An 18732-nucleotide genomic window follows, 5' to 3' on the forward strand; every position below is an offset into this window, starting at 1 on the left:
AATAATTAAGAAGTGAAATATTTACCCCCTAAAAACTATAAAACATTGATAATAGAAATTAAACAATACATGAACAGAAAGATATGCAATGTTGATGGACTGGAAAAATTAATATTGTTAAAATGTCCACGCTACTCAAAGTGATGTATGGTTTCAGTTCAATCCCTTTTAAAATTGTGATGACATTTTTTCATAGAAATGGAAAACTGTTTGAAGTAATCTACTAGAGCTGAGTAGACACATACCTTTTGTGATCCAGTAATCACTCCGCTGGGTAATTAATTATTCAAGAGAAATGTGGGTATATGTATACCAAGAGACACACAGGAAAGTTCAAAGGAAAGGTTTTTGTAATAATTCCAAGTGAGAAACAATCTGAATGGGTAAATTGTGTTTTATACCATGAATATCACACAGGCACAAAAATGAATGACCTATGGTAACGCACAATAGCATGGATTGATCTCATAGACATGAGCAGAGACAAAAAAAGGCCAGGTACAAATGAATGCCTACTACATGGTTCCTCTTACATAAATTTGGAAACATTGACAAATGTCAACAAGTGTTTCATAATTCACATTTAGTGAAAAAATTATAAAGAAAAGTGAGGGAGTAATTATCAGAAGAGTCTGAATAGTTGTCCCTTTGTAGGGAGCAGTAACTGTGAAGGAAAGGAAAGCAAGTAATAACTGGCATGCTGGCAGTGTTTTGCTTTTCACCTTTCAAAGTAGCAATAGGTATGTTCATTTCATGATAATTCACCGCCTGTATGTGTTTTGTTTTGTACAGTTGTTTATGTGCTGTATTTTTCAATAAAAGAGTAAAAGGTTGTTCTTTTTCTCCTATTGCATACCTGGTACAGCATAAACCCCAGGGGGTCCTCTGGCTTTTCATAGACTAAATTTTCGGTGATCTTCTGAGAGAAAGCATAAGGCATTGTATTATGGTTCTGATTTAAAGTTATGGATTCAGGTTCTAGTTGATGTGAACTTTTCACTAATCAGAAGTACACAGCATGTTAAAGAAATTCATCTTTTTCTAGAAAGTGCCCAATTACTTTCTTATTTTGATAAAATTAGACAAATCAAGGTAAAATTTGGAGAAATAATAATAATAATAATTAGCAGCGTTTATTTTTCTAGTTTTCAAGATCAAAGAGATAGTGAGAAAATTTTAAAGAAAGCTTTTGTTTTGAAAATTGTGATTTAATGAATTATTTGCTTTAAAAAATAGTCTTTCGAAAAAACTTAAAAACATGATTTTACATAAAACATATGATTTTCGTTTCTAAGGCATTTGATTCTAAACAGTGAAAATGCAGTTCAGTGTTTGTAGTAATAAAAACAAAAACATAATCTTCAGCCATACACCTCCATACTTTTTGTTGTTGCTGAAAAACCCCAAAATTATAACAAGTAAGCAGTATTCTCATTTGCAGGGAATAACAAAAGGGAGAATTTCAGGCAGAAGATATTTAGGTCTGTTTAATGCATCCATACTAATTATGAATTTCATATGTCTCCATTGAATACATATTTGATATTTACTTTTTCTTGTAACAATGGTGCACATGTAGCATTATTTTCTGACAGATGCAGAGAATTATCTATAGAGTGGTTACAATTCCTCAATAGTTTTCATCCTTCAGTTTAATAATCTGTAGTTCTTTGATTAAAGTCTGAAAACCAAATCATCAGCACTCTCCCACAAAAGGACATTTTAAGAAGGAAAATGCATAAAGCATGGTTCGTTAAGTGGGTATCAGTTACCCCTATTTTATGTACGAAAACTGACTCACAGAAGTAATTTTGCCCAAATCACAAAGAAGAGGCAAAGTTATGATTGGAATCTTGGACTTACACATCCCAAAATTTGGCTCTTTCCTCTTTATCCTATTTCTTTAAGTTTAACCTTATCCAGTGTAAGGTTATTGAGACAGGCCATTTTTGTCTTTTACCTTTCTAACCACAGTTACTTCATGTCTAATACATGTGACAACATAGTCATATGTGTGTACTGCTGGGTAATATCAACATAAAAATAAACCTGTCAGGCAAACAAACACAAAAATAAACCACCAAGCAACCAAAATTTTTAATAAATATGATAATCTCTTATAATTCTACATTGGCCAAGAAAGATCGTACCTTAAAGAAGGCTTCAGCACCATATTCCGAGGTCAATAAGATTTGTAATTTCAAGGATTACAAGCAACTTTTAACTATTTTATCCCTAAAGAATGTGGCTTATTAGATAGCCATAAGGTTGGTCTTTTTTGAAAGTATGTTTCTTCCTGGAAAGCCTTTCTCTCCTTTCAGTTTGCCACTAAGTTTTCCTCCCTTCCTAGTGTGGCCCCAACTTTAGCCCTATGCAAAGTTTTTCCCTGTCAATCATCTGACCTGATTTCAACAAGAAGGGCTTCATATTATTCACTGGGTGTTTCACATTTTCTACTTTTGGTTAATATAACTTAATGAATCTACAGTCTTCTCAATGAAATTATATCCCTTTCATAGCAAAAGTCCTTTCATGTAGATCTTAAAGTCAAGTCAAAGATTTTTTCCTATACTACAATTATGGTGAAAGTCACAATTTAAGAATAGGATTCAGAGATTTACCTGGAATATTTGTAGAATGTTGTGTTTCTCCATATATCGCAGTGAAACTTGATAAGGATCTTCATACACTATAGGAGGGAATCGCCTTGCAGTAGTGTGAGGGTACTCATGAAATCTCATTAGTTGCTGGTGTTCTGAAATATCACCCTGAAATGAAAATATATCCCCCAAGAGTCTTTAATTAATTGAAACTCCTAGAAATTTTTGTTGTTTTTGTTGCTGTTATTAGTAGAATCTCGTGTTGATGGGATCTCTACAATAGGAGTTGGAGAAAACACATAATTATGAAAGACCTAACTGATCCTCCAGGCAATATTATGTAACCTCACGTTCTGGAAGGTACATTTAGGCTTCTCTAATCTATTTCCAACCCTTTTCCCTTCACAGGGATTGCCAATTAACTCCAAATTCCTTTCCTTTGGCAGAAACCTAGAGATGGGAAAGCACTTATTGTGACAGAATTAACAGCAGAGCAGGGAGTTGAACCCAGGTCTCCTGACCTCTCCTAGTTCACTGTTTCTTCCTGAATGACTGTAGGGAAGTAGAGAAGGTAATTCATCTTTTTATTTCCCACTCTTTTCTGGCTTTCCTAAACTCTATGGGTCATACATAAGACAGCATATTGATTTGTTCCTCATTCTTGATCCAACATGTGTCTCCCTTCCCCCCTCCCTGCCCCATATACCACCACAGGCCCCTGACTTTGCCTCCAACCTCCCAGGTATCTATCATAATGCCCCTTTAAACCTACAGACTTGGTTTCTGTAGCTTCAGTTTTTTCTTGACTGGTGATATTGTCAAATTTGGTTGAGATGGTGGGGAATAGTTTGGAAAAGGCATGCTTTTTTACTTGGAAACCACTAGCAAGTCTGCTTTCAAATGACTCGAGTTTTTTCAAATCAGTTGTACTCTGAGTGTCACTTTCAGTTGAAACTGAAATGTTGGAATTTTTGAGGTTCATCTGACTAGTTTCCAATGTGCAGGACTCAATCTCTTCGACTTCCTCTGTGTCCCCAAAGTGAGTAGCAAATCTGTTGTCAAATTGACCATGTGCTCTATAGCCAGACACAATGTCTTCCATGTCATCATCCTCTTTGTCCATGAAGTGGTCATGCTCCTTGGATTCAGCGCCATGAGCTTCATCATCTGTGAGGTGGTCAGCACTGCCTTCAGCTTGATCTGCAGCCTGGTCTTCAGCTAGTAGGGTCACTTGCTCATCTTGCTCATGTACTTTGTGGTGAATCTTCACAGATACAGTTTGGTCATCTTGGTCAGGCAATCTATGGTCAGTCAGTTTAGAAGTTTTTTGTTGAACCAGACCAGGCAATCTGTGGTCAAACTGGTCAGAAAATCTTTGTTCAGAATGGTCGGACATCTGGTGGTCCCTTTGCTCAGCTGCTTCGTCACCCTGTTTGGAAGCTCTTCTTTGCACCATGGTTGCCGATCTGCGTTCAGTCTGTTCAGGTGAATTTTCTTCAAGCAGAGCAGACATCTGGCTGTCATTCTGTTCAGACTCCATGTAACCAGCTTGGCCAAATGCCTTTTCATGGCTCTGTTCAGACTGTCCTTGGTCAAGCTGATCAGATGCTCTCTGATTAGCAACAATAGCATCTTTGGGTGCGCTGAGGTCGACCTGAGCAGATGTTTCATGCAGAGTGTCATCAGCTTGGCCATCTGTGTTGGTCTGTGGTAACACTCTTTGGATAGCCTGGGCAGGTGTTCTGTCATGAGCCCTGTCCTCTACCTCCCCTTCGCCCTGGTCCTGCTGGTTGTCTTCCTGGCCATCTCTGTGGCTGTCCATGGGGGGCTTGTCTGTGTTTTCAGGTTCGAAGGATTCCTCCGGAGCCTCTTCTGGCCGCGCTTCCATTTTCTGCCTGGTCTCTGACCAGGTTGCCAGGTGCTGGGGCGGGGCTGGCTGGGTCGTCTAGGTGACCGTGGGGTAGTGCCCCACCACGCCCCCGAGCTTTGTTCCTGCTCGGTCCACCCCTCCTAGAGCTCTTCCTAGTTAGCAGCACCTGCCAGGTGGGAGCTGTGTGTTGCCCGCTGCTGCGTGGGAGGCGGGGGAGTGCGTGTATGTGGGAAGCGTCCAGCTTACCGCACATGTGGGAGCCAGCGCAGCGGCAGACACCCCTCTCTCGCACCGCTGCCCAGCAACCAGGCCTCGGTGCTAGGTGAGTCGGTGCCTTGGAGTGGTTCCCCTCTGGTTTTCTCTCGTGAAAAGAGGTGGTGTGAAATCGGATTGCTCAGGTAGTAGCAGCCCTTTAATCAGCAACAAAATATTAGCTGATGAACATGAGAGCAATGTATCTGAACAGAGCTTCCAGTTGCCTTCAATCACATTAAGTTTCCTGCTCATTGGACAGTAATCAGCTATGGTTTTCAACTTCAAAGGAGCCTTGGTCATATAAATTTGTTTTTCTGTGTATGTTAAAGTTAATCACTGTAAAAAAGTGAGAAAACACGTATTAAAAAAATTCCGAAACACCTGAGTTTATAACTTTTATTGACATTTTGATGTGTGTCTTTCTAGAATTCTTCCCATGCAATGAAAATCTATACATCTAATATCTATAGGTGTGTGTATATATTACAAGAGGGAATCAAATTTTGCAATTGTTCTACAAACTGCATTTTTATTTGACTTTATGGTATAAATATTCTTCCTTGTCAAAAAGGTAATCTAAATTAAAGATTACTGGCTTTTGGAGTCAGATTAAGTTTCTTCTAATTCTGTATCTGCCACTTAAATGATTGTTGAGCCTGGGCATATCTTATTTCTGTGAACCTCAATTTTCTTATCTGCATATGAAAGTACAATGATATAATAACTCTCATAGTTTTTGTGACAGCTAAACGAGATAATACATATAATTAGCTCATATGTGCTTCATAAAGAGCAGCTATTTTAAAATTTGTATGTCATCTATTATATGGATTTATTTTGTTGCTTTTAACAGTGCTGCATTGACCATCATTGAGCAAACATTTTATACTTGTCATATTTTTTTCCTTAACATAAAATTTTAGTTGTGAAACTGTTTGGTTAAGAAGATACACTTATTTTTGGTCTTCTGAAAGTTCTATATTTAAAAATGTCCCCCAGAGAATTTGAGCCAATCTACAGCTTCACTGGTAACACATGGGAGTGGTAGTTCCAAGTGCCAGTACCAATTCTATATATTTTTTTTTTCATTTGTGCTCATCTGAAAAGTGAAAAAATAGTATTTTCTCTTAATTTATATTTGTTTTATGTGTTTAATATCAAGATTGCATTTATATTTCCTTTATTGGTAAGTGTCCTGGTTCTATCCTTGTCCTTATAGTTGTAAGAGTATCTTATACATTGAGATGTTTCATTCTTTGTTCTATAATTATAATCAAGTTTCTTGGTATGTTTGTCATGTGGAAGTTTTATATTTTCTGATTTTATGAAGTTAAATTCATTTTTCCCTTTGCAGTATTTATCTTTGGAGTCACATTTATGAAGACGTTTCCTATCTGTTAAAATTATATAAAAGTTCCTCATCTAAATTTTTCTTTTAGTATTTTCAGTATGTATTTGTTTTCTTTCAGAATTGAGTACACAAAACATGCAAATGCATCTTGATTAATTTTTACATTTCTACATATTTAAAATGCTCAGATCAAGATTTACAATGCTTCTAGCACTCAATCAGTTTCCTCTGTCTCCATCCTATGAATACCTCTCTTGAAATAAATTCTATTCTTTTTTTTTAAAGATTTATTTATTTATGCATACAAGAGCTGGGGTACAGGCCAGAGGTGCAGGGGGTGAGAGGATTCACCAGAGACAGAGTGGGGAGCGGAACAGGCAGACTGACTGAAATATACTGCTGAGGGGAGCAGCGGGCAAGACAGGAGAGGTCTGCTGCACATGTGGGTTGCTCCCTGGCCAGCTGGGGATTGAACTTGTGCTGGAGAGGCTGTGGATTGCTTCATAATGTGGTGCTTAACCCCTTGTGCCACCAGGGTGGCCCTAAATTCTATTCTGATCTTTGTTTTAATAACTTAGTTTTTTTAGGTTTTGAACATCTGTTCTGGTTTCTTTTTTTCAACATTATGTCTGTGAAATCTAATATATAGCAGTTGATAATTATTTTTCACTGTTGTGAGTATTCCATGAATATGCCACATATTATCAATTATGATAGTAATTAACTTTAGATTGTTTAGAGCTTGGAACTATTCAGAACTTTTTTATATACAGGCCTCCCTGGTGGCACAAGGGGTTAAGTCTCAGCAGCATGAAGCAGTCCACAGCCACTGCAGCACGAGTTCAATCCCCTGCCAGGGAGCTGACCCACATGCCGCAGCAGACCTCTCCTGAATCGCCCGCTGCTCCCCTCAGCAGTGTATTTCAGTCAATCAACCAGTTATGCTCTCCACTCTGTCTCTGGTGAATCCTTTCACCGTACCCCCAACCCTCACCCCGCCTCACTTCCTGCACTTCTGGCCTACACCTGACCTCTTGAATGCATAAATATATAAATCTTAAAAAAAAGAAATTTTTTTAATATGTATCTTTCTGTGGACTTTAAGTGCTCATTTCTATTGGTACATATGAGTGTGGAGTTCTAACTAGGAAGATAGATTCATTCCTGTTTTCGATAAAAATTGTGATAGTTTTCCCAAATGAAGCTACCAACTTACACTCATACCAGCAAGGTATGAAAGAATTCATATTGATCCACATGCATGCGTTTTACTGTTGGCTGTTCTGGTGTAGTGGTTCTCACTGGGGTTTTCATTTGTATTTCCTTTATGTCTAATGATATTTAACATCTTTATAGATTCCTAGAACTAGCTATATGGATATCCTTTTTATGAAGTGTCTGTTCACATCTTTTGTCCATTTTTATATTGATTTATTTGTCCTTTTCTTATTGATTGATAGCCTTCTTTATGTAACATGCTTGTTTGTGTGTGTGTATTTTTTGAACATATAAAGCTTTATTTTCTATATTTTATTTTACTATATGGTGTGAGATAGGACTCTAACCAAATCTTATTTTTAAATGATGTGCTAGATATTCCAGGGCCATTTTTTAAAAAAATCAGATATTTCCACTTATTTAAAATACTAGTTTTTTCTTTTTTTTTAAATATTAGTTTTTTCATATACATGCTCTAATATATAACTTGTATCTACTTCTGGACTTTTACTCCTGTTTCATCAAGAAAAAAATTATCTGTTGTGGTATCCCTGCTACATGTTTTTTATATTGTTATGGATTTGTACTCTTTTAATATTGTACAGAACACATTCTTTTGTTAGTTTTCTTTAACAGTAATTTATGACTAGTTCACATTTTTGTTGTTCCAACTGAACTTTAGGACAATTCTGTCTAATAATTCCAAGCAACAAAATATCAACAAAAATCCTGTTGGATTGTGATTGGAATTATTTTAATTTAAATATTAATTTCAGAAAAATCTTCCTGGCAGAGGACATGTCACTCTGGCTTACTGATGTTGTTCTCTTGGCTCATGTTATAAACTGAATTGTGTTCTCCCCAAACTTTCATGCTGAATCCCTAGTCACCCAAGTGACTATATTTGGATATAGGGTCTTTTGAAAGGCAGTTAAGAGTTATTTGAGATCATAAGGGTGGGGCCCTAATCCAAGAGGAGTTATGTCCTTATAAGAAGAGGAATTGAGACCAGGGATGAGTGCACACATGTTACCGAGCAGAGAGAGGGCCACCCCCAGTTCCCCCAAACCTGCCTGCTCTAAATAGGTTCTGCCATCTGCCACATCAAGACAAAACATACTCTAGTGCATAAGACCTTTAATGGAAAGGAACTTTAATACCATTAGTGTGCAATAAAGAGAAGGGAAAGAATAGATAAAATAGTTTCAAATCAAGCACCCAAAGCTACCCATCCCCTCATGGGTAAATGCCCAGCCAAACAGGGTTGGACCAAAGCAGGGCCACTGAGTCCTGAAAGCCTGCCACAGGTCCAAGGCACCTCCTGGTGGGGACCCATGCGAAGGGGGCAGAAGGGGCCAGATAAGTCTGGAAGGAAAATAGCAAAATCAAAATCAAGATTAACTGCATTGTTAACCTCCCCACGGGTCTCTCACCCATGTCTGTTTCAAATGTTTTCTTCCATGTCCCCCGGGTGCCTGGTACAAGTCCAAGGCTGAGAAGCAAGTGCAGCTTCTTCACATATCTCTCTGCTCCATGCCTCCTCCAGGTCCCTTTTTTGTTCTCCATCCTGTCATTCTATCTCCCAGTCTCCTGTCTAGCTTCTCCTACTCCCTGCTCAGCAGTTCCTTGGGTGGGGCAGGGAATGTGGGACATCCCCTTTTCCTGGGAACCCCCTGTTACACACAGAGAAAAGACTAGAGTCAACACAGGCAGAAGAAGGCCATCTGCAAGCCAAGGAGAAAGGTCTTAGCAGAAACCTAACCTGCTGACACTTTGATTTGGATTTCTAGCTATGGAACTAAATTTTTGTTGTTTTATTTCTTAAATATCCTTGTTTGTTTCTTCACAGTCTAGGATTTCTCCCCTCAGGTATGGTCACCATAGTTTGCCCACAGTCCACAACCACACACCACCCTCTCCTCCCCTCCTCTTGTCCCTATCTCTTTCCCTGTGCCTCTCCCCTCCTAAGTGTCTCAGGTCATGTCTGCTTGCAAGGGTCAGTCTTACAGTTTGTCTTTGTCTGATTCTTTTGTTTGGTTTCTCTGGATTCCACATATAAATGAAACCATCTGGTATTTATCTTTCTCCTTCTGGCTCTCTTCCCTTAGAAGAATCCCTTCCAGTTCCCTCCATCACATCTCTCTATCTGTTTCATGGTTTTAGTGTTATATATTTCTGCTAATTTTTATTATTTTTCTTTTACTTACTTTAGATTTATTTTTTGCTGCTTTTTCAAAGTTTCACATACTTAGTTCCACAGCAGAGAGAGGAAGAGAAAAAAGAGGCAGAGGATTATGGTAGAAATATTTCCTAATATAGACTGTTGAAAGTATGATCATTTTATGTGGCTTGATATATGTTTATAGTTATTTGAATAAATATGAGTTGATTCTTTACTTTCTCCTAGAGAGAGATCTGGAAAGCTTGTTGTTTGTACTTTAAGAGAAACATAAAATGAAAGGAGAATAGTTGAATTTTTTTGGATTAGAAAAAGGAACTATAAGCTAAACTGAGAGACCTTTTCTGTTGTGGTAGGCTGTAAGAGCCTAGGTTAGCAAAGAATTGGACATGGATACTGGGATTATTCATCCAGAATGAGGAAGAAAGCCGATAATGTCATCCTTCATGTGAAAAGGCTCAATATATCAGTCATTTCCTGTTATGCAAAGAGCTTGTAACATTTAAATCCTTGCTGATTATGACAGAGGAGCCATAAGATACTAAGGAAGATTGGATGAGTGTGCTTTTGTTTTGATAACTTGCTGAAATTGATGTAGGTAACTTACTAGAAGGAGTAATAGAGGAGAGAAGGGATGTCAGAGCTCCTGGATGGTAGCAGTGTGATAAGAATTAGCATCCTTCCTTTTACTTTGATTTATATTGGGAAAACTACAGATGATCTCATGAAAAACTAAATTGTGTAAGGTTGGGTATAATCTGTTTTTTTTTCTTTTCTTTTTTTTTCTTTAGGTTTCTGTGTGATTAAGTGGTCTACTGTAATGGTTTCCATCATAATATTTTGGACTCATCTTATGTATCTAAAGGGCAGTTTAGAGCATCTATAAAAGCAACTATTTTTAAATTTTAAAGTATATAAATTATCTATTATAATTTTATCACAGCATAGAATTGGCCTTTCTCATTTTCCTCACCTCAGGTAAGAAAAGGAGATGTCTCAAGTAAGAGGACTTTTGCTCTGGTGGGACTACTTTTCTAATACTGGTGAGTGACCAGGCATTGATAAAGTTATCTCTGATTACCTAATGAACAGGACTTCTAATGTTACTGACCTCTTTTCATGCTTATGGGGAAAACTCTATTCCTTAATCCTGGAAAAATAATTTTTTATTTCAAAAAATATTTATTGTGCCTTCACTGTGTGTCAGGCAAAGTGGATACAGTAGAAAACAATACAGATAGTTTCTCACCACAGACAGCTCATATTCTAGAAGGGATCTCTGGTAAGAATACAAGTAATGGTAATACACTGTATTAAGAACTATGACAGGAGAAATACAAACAGCCATTTTTGCATACAGATGAGGCACTCAACCCAAAGTTGGTGGGCAAGAAGTAGCATAATGTACAATCAGATTGTTGTAGCATATTTGATGTGCTGGAATCTAGATGCAGCTCCAGCATTTACTAGTATTGATACTGTGGACAAATTTATTAAACTTTGTCACCTTCAGTTTCCTCATATTTAAAATGCAGGCAATCTGGGCCTCCCTGGTGGCGCAGCGGTTGAGCGCTGGGTTGCGAAGCTGCCCGCGGCCTCTGCGGCGCCGGTTCGATCCCCGGCTGCTCCCCAGCCACCGGAGGAGAATCCCACATGGTGCGCAGACCTCTCCTGCCACCCGCTGCTCCCCTCAGCAGTGTACTTCAGTCCTTCTGCCTGCTCTGCTCCCCACTCTGGCTCTGGTGAATTCTCTCACCCTCCCGCGCTTCTGACTGTACCCAGTGCATGTATAAACAAAACAAACAAACAAATATAATAAATAAATAAAAACATGCCTCTAAAAAAATAAAATAAAAAAAAAAAAAAAAAAAAAATAAAATGCAGGCAATCATAGTATTTACCTAATTGGTTTTCCATGAAAATAACTGAATTAACATGAGTAAATTGCTCAGATAGTGCCTTAATAAACAACAGAATGATAATTCCTTATTATTTTGAGAATTGAAGAGTTATTAAAAATTAAGAAGTAAATGAGTGGTCAATATCAGAAGAATATTCCAGGCACAGAGAAGCACATATGGTATGCCTAGAGGCAAACCAAATCATGGAGAGTTATTCAAACTAGAAGAAATTCAATGTGCTGTAATACTGACTATGAGAAGCATAGAGAAAAGTAGATGAGGCAGGTAGGGGCCATATCATAGAGATATTTGGTCTTACTACCAAGAGTATGTAGTTATTAAAGAGTTTCTCACAGAATACTGACTTGATAAGGTCTGCATTTTAGGTCACTCTGGTTGTATTTGAAAAAACAGTTTGAAGAATAAGGTTGGAGGTAGGGAGACTAATAAAACCCTATCATAGAGACTTCTATTTATTAAATGGTCAAGTAAAGATGGCAACTACAATCCAATCTTCTGTCAGAAAACAATGCAAAAATTCATCCATTTCCATCTCTTTGTTTATGTCAACATATTTTCCAGCCACAAAAACAAACAAAAAAAAATCCCACCAAAACAAAATTTTGTGACTTTCTAGAATGGATTGTGAGATGCTCATTCTCATTAATTTCTGTCACAATCTTTAAGGCAAAGAATGTTAAGAAGTCAACTTGCTGTAAAGGTTTCTATGTACCTACTCTTTGGATCATCCTCCCTAAAGGAAAGGGTTAACTAGAAACCATTTGTTCATGTTCTCTGATTCTCTCTGGGTTTTGATTCCACTATACAAAGAAGAAATTGAAGTTGGGAAGAATAAAAGGCAAGAAGCAATCAAGAAGGGACAGGGGACGGTCTGTGGAATAGCCAGTCTTAGTGCTTTTCAAGCAATTCTTGTTCTTTTGAAATAAAGGAAAATTGAAGACATGGTTATGAATATAAGACAAGTCAGTGACAATGCAATGACAATCTTACCATTGTGCTCATAGAAAGAATCTCCTGGTACCTAAGCTGGATAAAATCAGCCAGTGGTGGACATCCTGGATCAGACACTATTGTGGGGAAGTCTATCCAAGAACACAGACTGCAGCAGACGTGGGAAACCCATACTGCTTGCAGAAAATAGAGTGTTAGAAAGGGTAGGGTGGAACCGATTGCACTTCATGCCCTTGAGTTTAAAAGAAAAGCAAGAGCACACAGTGGGAAGGGGTTTTGACATCAGCACTGTCAAGAGGCCATCTTTGCATTTATGGGAGCCAATGAAAAGGGTGCTTTTTGACCCAAAACAATTGGAAAAGAATATTCTAAGGAAAAAGATGCCAGTAAAGTGTCTCGGAAGGAATTGTTACATACACTTAGAGGCAGCCACCACCATAGTGGTTAATACCAAGGGCTTTGAAGGCACATTTAAGTTCAGATCTCACTCTTGAAATTTATTATCTATATAAAGTTGGGTAAACTACTTAGACCGCATAAACCACTGCTTCCTCTTTTTTACAAATGGGAATAGCAGTCCTTATCGCATTGAGTTGTTGACCTGATTAAACAGGATAATAAATGGCAAGCTGTGCTCACTTGGTGTGCGGGGCCTGTCTTGCACAAGTCACGGTAAGGGCTGAGAGACTACAGTGATGTTGGCCATGTGCCATCTTGGGGAAAGTTAAACTCTCAATCTTCTTATACTTGATTTGAAAAGGAGGTTTTCTTTCCTAATTTATTCTGACCTGAAGAATTGCACTCTTTGATGTAGACAAAGAGTTACTTAGGGATTTCTAATATGTCACCTTGATTTTACTGTTTACATGGATGAAAAGTGATTTTCATCAATGTTATTTTTGATATACACGATTTGTCAACATTTAATAAAAAAGACTTCTTTTGACCAAGACAACTGTCAGTTCAGTCAAACAACACATTTGGCAGATCCTCCCCTCCCTCAAATAAAATGACAGGCTGTTTGCCAACTTCATCTAATTGAGTAGTTATTTTTGGTTGCTTGTTGACACAACTGAAGTTATTTATTTACTTTTTGTTATTTGCATGGAAAAATGTACTGAATCCGAAGAAACTAGGTGATCCTGGTGAATTTAAGCCATTGGTTTGGTGTTTGCTTTTTAACTTGGTCCTTTAAGGGTTTAAGATCCAAGGAAGGTAGGGAGGACCTAGAAAAAGAGATTGAAAAATGGGGCCTCCCCCATGGTGCAGCAGGTTGAGTGTAGTGCTGTGAAGCTGTCCGAAGCCTCTGCAGCACAGGTTTGATCCCGGCCGGCTGGGGAGATAACATGGTGCGGCAGACTTCTCCTGTCTTGCCCGCTGCTCCCCTCAGCAGCGTATTTCAGTCATTCTGCCTGTTCTGCTCCCCACCCTGTCTCTGGTGAATCCTCTCACACCACCCCTGCACCTCTGGCCTGTACCCCAGTTCTTGTATGCATAAATAAATAAATCTTTAAAAAAGAAAAGAAAGAAAAATGATTCCTGAATGGATACTTATGTATTGTGCTCAGGGTTGGGGGTTTTAGAGTGGAAGGGCTGAGCAGCTTTAAAATAACTGCGAGCTTGGCCCCGAGCACCCATTTCCAGAATATGGGCAACTTGTGGTTGTTGTAAGGAAGCCCTGCTTTACTCAGATTTCTGTATTCACTGTTCTTTTTCCATCAGTGTAGTAAAAATAGAATTTTTTTTGGCTTCTCAACATTTATTGAGAAGTAACTCTCAACTCTTTTGAGAAGTAACTCCTTAATTTCCTTTTAGGGAATAATTTGTCTCTAGCACAGTTAGGCTTGCTTTGTGGTCTTAAATCAGGTTATCCTTCTCTGGTCTTCCCCTGGTCAAAAGTGAGTCCTTGCTCTTCTGGGGTTAGGAATCTTTAGCATAAACTGGGCATAAAATGTATGTGGAACTCATTGATTATAGTGGAGGAGCTACCAGAAAATGAGTATTTTCTGCTATCCAGACCTCCTGCTCCTGCCCTGCTTTCTGTATTTTTTAAAGCTTGCTTTACTAGTATTGCCATCAATTCCCTAGTCCTAACCCCTTCCTCATATTTTTTTCTAATGCATTCCTTCTCTTACTAAGTTAGCCAGATTATTTTTTTTACTTGCAAATAAAGATAGACTTTTTTTGTTTGTTGCCCAGCCAACAGAATTCTCCTCTCAATGTTCTAAAAAAAGAAGAAAAAGGTAGGGCCTCCCCTAGTGGCGCAGCGGTTGAGAGCTGGGCTGAGAAGCTGCCTGCAGCCTCTGCAGTGCTGGTTCGATCCCTGGCTGCTGGCGAGGGTCCCACATGGTGCGACAGACCTCTCCTGCCATGCAAGTTGCTCCCCTCAGCAGTGTATTTCTTCGTCAGTCTGCCTGTTCTGTTCCCCACTTTGGCTCTGGTGAGTTCTCTCACCCTCCCGCGCTTCTGACTGTACCCAGTGCTTGTATAAATAAATAAATAAATCTTTGAAAAAAAAAATAGTAAAGATATGGAAGACTTAAACACCATTAATTCTAAAAAAAAATAAAGAAGAAGAAGAAGAAGAAAGTGAATCCACGCAATGAAATCCAAGAAGGAGAAAACAAACCTGGATAAGAACAAAATAAAAAAAGAAATGCAAATTCAGTACTTGAAAAAAAAATTAGATGAAATCTATAACTCTGAGCCACAATATGTGAAATAGAGTTACTGAGAGTATTTATGGTCAAAGGAGTACAAGTAGGTACAGAGAGACATTTTTATATCTGTATATTTTAGGCAAACCTGGAAGAAAAGAGTTCTCCAGAAGAGATGCTGTAACTCAGGGAGGAGGGAAACCCACATTTTAAAATTTGGAATAATGGGAATGTGCCAGTGTGAGCATCCGTAGACCTATGTAATAATGGTGAGAAGCAGGATCAGTAGAAGTGACTTAAAGGAGAGTTAACACTGACAAACCTTATCTGAATTTTATATTTTATTGATGAGATAGGGTGGAGAAGAGAGAGTCAGCGCTGCACGCAGCCTTAAAGCAAGTAACCTTTGTTGACTGGGGAGAAATAAAAGCACAGAAAATGTAGTCACATAATCCTGTGTCATAAGGGACATCTCTGTGAACCTGGAAAAATTTTCTGCTAATCTAGAGCATGGTCTTAGCTCCTTTTTCTTAGGAACCTCTTAGTAATAATGAGCACAGAGGTAAGCATAAGAAGAACTCACCAGATCCCAGTATGAGCAGTAATTAAAAAGGAATCAGCACAGGATCCAAAAAAATATAACCTGGGCCTCCCTGGTAGCGCAAGAGGTTAAGACTCAACCTATGAAGCTATCCGCAGCCACTGAAGAGCGAGTTCGATACCCGTTCAGGGAGCTACCCACATGGTGCAGCAGACCTCTCCTGTCTCCCCGCTGCTCCCCTCAGTAGTGTATTTCAGTCAGTCTGCCTGTTCTGTTTCCCACTCTGTCTCTGGTGAATCCCCGTTCCTCTGGCCTTTACCCCAGTTCTTGTATGCATAAACAGATGAATTTTTTTTTTAAATATATATATATATAACCTGCTCCCAAGGAAAAGAAGAAAGGAATTGTAAACAGACAAACAGGTGGAGGAAAAAAATTCATCAAGTTTCAGTGAATCAGATAAAAAATTTGACTAAAGCATGTTGTCATGAATTAAAAGATAAAACAACAATGACCTTCAGTCATGCACTCTCTATAAATGACTCAAAACAGAGCTCCAAGGACTCAGGGAAGATAAACTGAGACTACAGAATGTATTAAAAGATGAACTAAGGGAAGAAATAGAAAACTATTAGAGAAATGACAGTCTCACTGAAAGTACTCCAATGGAGATGTGACATAACTGAAAACACTCTGGAGACAAGGAGGATAGTTAGACAGGGAGGAATTGTTAGACATGGAGGAATTAAGACAAACAAGAAAAATTAAATAGAACTCAAAATTTTTAAAAATTAGGCACAAGCAATTATTGGGGAAGGTAAAAATGATTGAATATACAGTGAAAGGGTGTCAACAGAAGTTTTTTTCTAGAAACAAAAGTTTGGGTCTTTTTATAGAAAAAATACACTGTATCCCAGGAACACTTGACACAGAACCATCAACACTATCCAATTCTAAGAGAATTACTGGGCTTCGAAAATGGATTTCTTTGTGTCTTAATCCTAGGTAGGCAAAAAGACCAAATTTCATACAAGGAAATGAAAACAGGTTGATTCTGATTTCTCCCCAGGAAGAATCAATACTAGAAAACAGTTGAAGAATGCTTCCAGTTCCTCAAAGAATGAAAATATAGACTCAGGAAATGTATGCTTATGGAGACAACAAATACCTTTGAACTTTCAGAACCTCAGAGACTGTAATTTTCATAGGCATTCCATGCAGATGATTTCCTTAAAGATTCTAAAGGGAAAAGTTCAACAACCAAGAGATGAATGGAGAAACTATGGTAAAAGGAGTGGTGCTTAGGCATCATTATGACTAAATGCAGGATTAGGATAGAAATAAAAATAGAGGTTATAGTTAGAATGAAATCTGTTTTATAAATATGGACAAGGTAAAATGATTAGAAGCCAGAGGAAAACAATGGGATGTATTGTGAGCGTCTTTTATAATTAGAAACCAAAAGAAATTTAAAACTGATAAATAATACAAATATAAGTCTATTTTAAAATTTAAATATAAATACTAAGAAAAATATTGTAATCCATGAAAAGTAGGGGTAGGAGTGAGGAGAAGAATGGAATGGAAATGGAAATATATTAATTTGATTACTCTTGATGGTATACTATCTACTGTGGATAGAAATAGAGGGTTAAATATATGATAAAATTACATTTAGCCCACCCCTTACTCTACGTCTTTGAGAGTGTTACATCAATAAAATAGTATTCGGATAGTTTGCCTTCCATTATACTTAGTGGTGTATGTGTCCATGTTGCTTTCTCTTTACATGCAGAGATTATATCTTTTAAAATTTTTCATACATTCCATCAGCATTCTCCTTTGCAGTTTTTTTTTTTTTAACATTCTAGTTAGTCAGAAAATATTTTAGATTGTACTTGAAGACCTTTTTTACTTCTCTGCAGAACTTCAGTGACCCGAAACTGAGGTTAGAAAACACGGAGGGGTTTTTTTTTTTCATCTTTAATATTCCTCTGGAGAATGCTTTTTAAACTTGACATGTTATATTTTAAAATTTAATGTGTACAGAATATTACTTTGATGCATTTATATTTTGTCATATGATTGCCATTGAAGCAATATTTATTACACCATTGTAGTATAACTTATTGTCTATATTCATTATACTGTGCATTAGATCTTTATGTTTTATTTATTACCTGTTATCCTTAAACACCATAAATCTTATCCTCAAGCCACTATTCCTTGGTAACTTCATTTTAACCTACAAAAGGAGTAACCACGAATAATTCAGTAATAGAACAGGAGTGCCCTTGAGACTTACACTTCTAAATGTCATTCTCCACTTGTGACTTTTTTTAGTTGTCATTTTTACATGTCTATTTACAGTTTTTTACAGTTGGTGCAGATTTTAAACATGTCACATTGTATTTAATATGACTGATTTCTCCAAGGGGACTAAATTATGAATACAAATAAACTTGTTATTTGAGATATTAATGCAAATTTTGAAACATTTTTTTGAAAACATATAAGAATATTTGAAAAAAATATCTTGAGTAGTAAAAATGTTTTATTTTTTAAGAAGTCACTGAACAGTTAACATTTACATGCACTACACTATTTCTCCCTGTAGAGGGCAGCAATGACTCGTGCTTGTGTTAGACAATGGTAGATGCAATTTCCAAAGCAAAATTGGTGAAAATACATTTGCATTAATTTAAAAAAACATATATTTTGTTGACTTTCTGTCCAAGTGGAAATTAAACCCTAGTATTAGCTGTTAAGTCTGGCAAAGCAAATTGTGTTATGTGGCAGAACAATTCTCATACCTTAGTTTTCAACTTCATTTCACATTTCATTTATTAACTCAGCGAGCATATATCAAGCTCTATACTGTGCTGGGCACTGTGCCTTTTCTCAGGGCACAAAGCTGAGGGCATTGTCCTTCTTTCAAATGTTTCAAATGTTTTAAATAAAATAAGAATAAAATAAGAGTTTCAAATACATTTAAGACATATAGCATTCATTTAATACTTACAATGTACTAGCCACTCTTCTGAGCAGTTTACTTTTTGTTATTTTATTTACTACTCATAAAAAATTTAAGAATTAATAACTAGTATTCCTGTTTTATAGGAAGGAAGTAGAGGCACAAAGAGGCTAAGCCATCATACAACATGTAAGTGGCAGAGCCAACATTTGAA

General features: G+C 37.4%; 1 protein-coding gene and 1 long non-coding RNA gene across 3 annotated transcripts in view; one reads left to right on the forward strand and one right to left on the reverse strand.

Moving 5' to 3' along the window:
- UPK1B (uroplakin 1B) overlaps positions 1-4539 on the reverse strand; it is a 57033-nt gene extending 52494 nt beyond the window's left edge. The window contains exons 1-3 of one of the 2 annotated variants that reach the window (XM_037525504.2): positions 3373-4539; positions 2622-2768; positions 857-919 (exon numbers count right to left, since the gene is read on the reverse strand). In XM_037525504.2, the coding sequence (XP_037381401.1) occupies positions 857-919; positions 2622-2768; positions 3373-4488 (1326 nt within the window). In that variant the 5' untranslated portion in view covers positions 4489-4539. The remainder of the gene's footprint in view (positions 1-856; positions 920-2621; positions 2769-3372) is intronic. The other variant, XM_037525505.2, reaches the window with a different exon arrangement.
- A 41-nt stretch (positions 4540-4580) lies between these two features.
- The window catches only part of LOC119257501 (uncharacterized), a 39094-nt gene continuing 24942 nt past the window's right edge, over positions 4581-18732 (forward strand). Inside the window, exons 1-2 of the long non-coding RNA XR_005128039.2 lie at positions 4581-4792; positions 10452-10516. This is a non-coding gene — a long non-coding RNA (uncharacterized LOC119257501). The remainder of the gene's footprint in view (positions 4793-10451; positions 10517-18732) is intronic.

This window comes from Talpa occidentalis, unplaced genomic scaffold (genome assembly GCF_014898055.3).
Source record: "Talpa occidentalis isolate TD23 unplaced genomic scaffold, MPIMG_talOcc4v2.1 talOcc4.4, whole genome shotgun sequence".
Classification (NCBI taxonomy): Eukaryota; Metazoa; Chordata; class Mammalia; order Eulipotyphla; family Talpidae; genus Talpa; species Talpa occidentalis.